Raw genomic sequence first — 3648 nt, forward strand, 5'->3', positions numbered from 1 at the left:
CCCCCCCCCCCCCCCCCCCATGACTGGAACTGAATCATTGGAAGTGGGAAAGAAAAGCAGCTCAGTTGTGGAAGTGAAGAGCAAGCTGAAATGTTTGCAGTGTAATAGCTCACCATGAAAAAGAGTTGGCACTGAGGGGCACTGAGTGCAACGGGCACTGTCATGTATCTTCTTCAAATGGACTGCACTGGCCTGTCCTTTTGGTAGGTCCCCATCAGCATCTCAGCCTTTTGGCTAAAATCAAGCATTTTTTTGGCACAAAGGTGTCAGTGCTGGCTTTAGCCTTCCTGGTGCCAGCCTGGTATTGTAGTACCTCTAGGCCCAGTACCAGTTTTCCGTGGAGGGCCAGAAAAAAAAAAGGCCTGTCACCATGTTTGTCCAATAGGGGCCATGTGTTTTATAGTTTGCTCAGTGTTGGTTATATTTAATCAGTGTCATAGTTGGCTTCCATTACTGAACACATGCTGATTTTTGTCAGCAGTTCATTGATAGACAGTGAATCTGAGGTGTCCTTGTATGTGAGTGTAAGATGATAGGCTTTTTTTCCCCATGCTGATTTGGAGGGGAAAAAAATCTCTTCTTGTGTTCAAGTAAATATGGTATATGTTCTAAGTGTTTTGAGACTTGAAAAATAAAATCAGCAGGACAGGCTTCTTGTTGTAGTGCAAGGCAGTGTTATAGTCCACTGAGCACTGGGCCAAAGTTACCAGTCTTATTTGGTTTGCCACTTTGAACATGAATATTTGCCCCAAAATTTAAAGACCTAATTGCCTTAATCATAAAATTTTCAACCAGAAGGAAGTACTGGTATTAGTTATGTCACTGACCCTTGCTTATTTATTTTAAAACTTACAGATCATTTTGTCAGTTCTATGATATGAAGCAACATTCTACCAAGGTTTTCCGTGATATTGTGAATGCACTGGGATCATTCATTCAGTCGCTATTCCTTGTACCAAATACGGGGAACACATCAGCTACAACAAATCAGACAGGTAAATGTTTCTTTGCATTCTTACTCAAAGTAATTTCCTCATATTTTCTCATAATAGTTGATAATTATTTAAAGAAGTCTCAGATTTCTATACTTGGTGCTGTTCTTAAAATAAATTTAGCACTGGTGAAAGTGGGGGCAAAAAATATTGTTTAATATTTTTCATTAGTGATTTGTGTGATGGGATTGAGTGCATAGTTAGGAAATTTGTGGATGACACCAAGTTGCGTGGTGCTGTAGATATGCCAGTGTAGGGCTAGGATCCAGAATGACCTGGATAGATTAGAGCAGGGGTTCTCAATCCCCAGGCCACGGCCTGATGCCGGTTCACAACACAGTTGGCTACTGGACCAGAAGTGGCCATGGACTGGCAAACTGCAGCCCCCCAGAACCAGGCGGAGAGGCCACAGCTCCTTCTGCAGGGCCTGCAGCAGTGCAGGGTTTGGCGCCTCCCCCACCAGGAGGTGGGGGTATGTTTACCTGTCTTCCAGCCAGCAATTCTGCCCGCGGTTGGCTGTGACTGCTGGGCTGTGGTTTGCCAGGCCACGGCCACTTCCAAGCTGTGGTTTACTGTGCCGCAGCATAAAAGCTTTAGTAACCCCTGGACTAGAGTAATGGTCTGTAATCAGTCAGATGAGATTCAGCAAGAACAAGTGCAGTCTTCCACTTAGGGTTGAAAAATTGCATGCGTAAATACAGACTGGAGAATACTGGCTAGGCTGCAATATTGCAGAGAGGGACCTGGGAGTTGTGCTGGACCTCAGGCTGAATATGAGCTAAGAGTGTGCTCTTGTTGGAGGGGGCAATGGGGAGCCAAGAGCATACTGGGTTGTATTAACAAGAGCCTCACTTGCAATCAAGGGAAGTGATTCTTCTGCTCGATTCAGCACTAGTGAGGCCTTACCTTGAGTACTATGTCCAGTTTTGGGCCCCACATTTCCAGAAGAATGTGGACAGTTTGGAAAGAGGAACAAAAATGATGAGGAGAAGCTGAAAGAATTAGGGTCATTTAGTCTGGAAAAGAGAAAACTGAGGGGGGATTTGATAAATCTTCAAATACCCGAAGGATAATTATGGAGAGACTGGAGATGAGCTTTTCTGTGTGGTTGTAGGAAATAGGACTGGGAGCAATGGACTCAAGTTGCACCAGGGTAAACTTAGGTTGTAGATTAGGAAGAACTTTCTTACTATGAGCGTGGTCAAGTGTTAGAACAGGCTACCTAGAGAAGTTGTGGAATTTCCAGTCCTGGAAGCTTTCAAGAGCAGGTGAGATGGATACTTGGCTGGGATGGTTTAGTCAGGGATGACACTGCCTTGAGCAGGTCCCTTCCAGCCCTACTTTTCTATTATTCTGTCAAGCAACAAAGTCTAGTTTGTAGAAGCCTCTGACAAAAGTCAAGGCAGAGAAATCATTTCTGCTGTAATGAGACACTGTGAAAACCCCATTGCAACAAATCTATGAACCTTAGCTCAGTGAGGAGTAAGTAGTAAATTTAACTGTGCTTACCTGAAAAATTCCTTTCTTGAAGTGATAAGGGTTACAGGTTTAGCCCATTTAGGGAGATCATCCAGGATAGAGCTGTATAGTTAAGAATTTGCAATTTAGGAAATATAACCTTAAGTATTACATTTGTTGTAAAATGAGGGAAACTTAGTTGGTGGGGAATTACTCCACTGCTAGTGACTTGCAGGTTTGGTTCTGCTCCCAGGATATAAAAGTAGCTCAAGGTACCCATTGTAAAAGAGGGACGTATTACTGAATGGAAATTTTGAAGTAGGCACAGATAGGCCCCGCCCCCTGTTCCTGATCGGGCAAAACTTATTATTTTGAAAGCTTGTCAAAGGATATAAATAGTGACACAATTGATCCACTTCATTGGGTAAAACAGACATCGCCTCTTGTCCTGCAGGGTGGGGCCCTGCCCTCTCACGAGTGATGGGCCAGACCTGATGGGACAACATTTGGGGCATACCTCTCCAAAATGGAGAGTCCCTACACCTCCCTGCTTGTTGAGGCATTCCCAGACAGTTGTGTATCTAGGAAAATTAACAAGATTAGCTATTCCACAATATCTCCGTGTGATTTGGGAATAGTGTGTCTTTTTCTAGTTTAACTTTAATCATGTTAAAAGTTGCATAAGCTAAATGGGAAAAGACCACACTTTTTATTTGGAATTTTTGTACAGGAAACTAGTCGGGACTAGCTCTAGTACTTTCAATTTACCTTTACCTTTACTTAATCTAGTATAAAATTACACTATAAATAAACCTGTATGCCCAGCGTTATTTTCTGATCTATCTTGCTGTCTTGGTTTCAGTATTTCATCTTTTCTTTCTTTCTTTCTTTCTTTTTTTTTATGATATATATCTTTTGTTTCTCATTTTTCTTCTTGTCCTCGTTCAGGCCAATGTCAGAAGTACAGATAAAGCAACTTGTTCAGCTTGCATTACTATTTCAATCTACTGATAGCAATGATTGCTCAGTAGTACCATGCTACCTTTTTACGGTCCAGCTTAGGCACTGACATTATAGATTTGAAATGAATAATGCTGCAGGGCCATTTATGCAAAGCAAGAGATGAAGGCCTTGTCTACACCATTTTATATTTCATAGCTTTCATAGACATTAGGGCTGGAAGAGACCTCGGAAGATC

General features: G+C 42.4%; 1 protein-coding gene across 4 annotated transcripts in view; it reads left to right on the forward strand.

The window, feature by feature from the left end:
- The window catches only part of MON2 (MON2 homolog, regulator of endosome-to-Golgi trafficking), a 168498-nt gene that overhangs the window by 75265 nt on the left and 89585 nt on the right, over positions 1-3648 (forward strand). For all 4 annotated transcript variants that reach the window (XM_019514641.1, XM_019514644.1, XM_019514643.1 and 1 more), the window contains exon 11: positions 856-995. In XM_019514641.1, the coding sequence (XP_019370186.1) occupies positions 856-995 (140 nt within the window). The remainder of the gene's footprint in view (positions 1-855; positions 996-3648) is intronic.

Source organism: Gavialis gangeticus, unplaced genomic scaffold, assembly GCF_001723915.1.
Source record: "Gavialis gangeticus isolate Ggan-Ray unplaced genomic scaffold, GavGan_comp1, whole genome shotgun sequence".
NCBI classification, from domain to species: domain Eukaryota; kingdom Metazoa; phylum Chordata; order Crocodylia; family Gavialidae; genus Gavialis; species Gavialis gangeticus.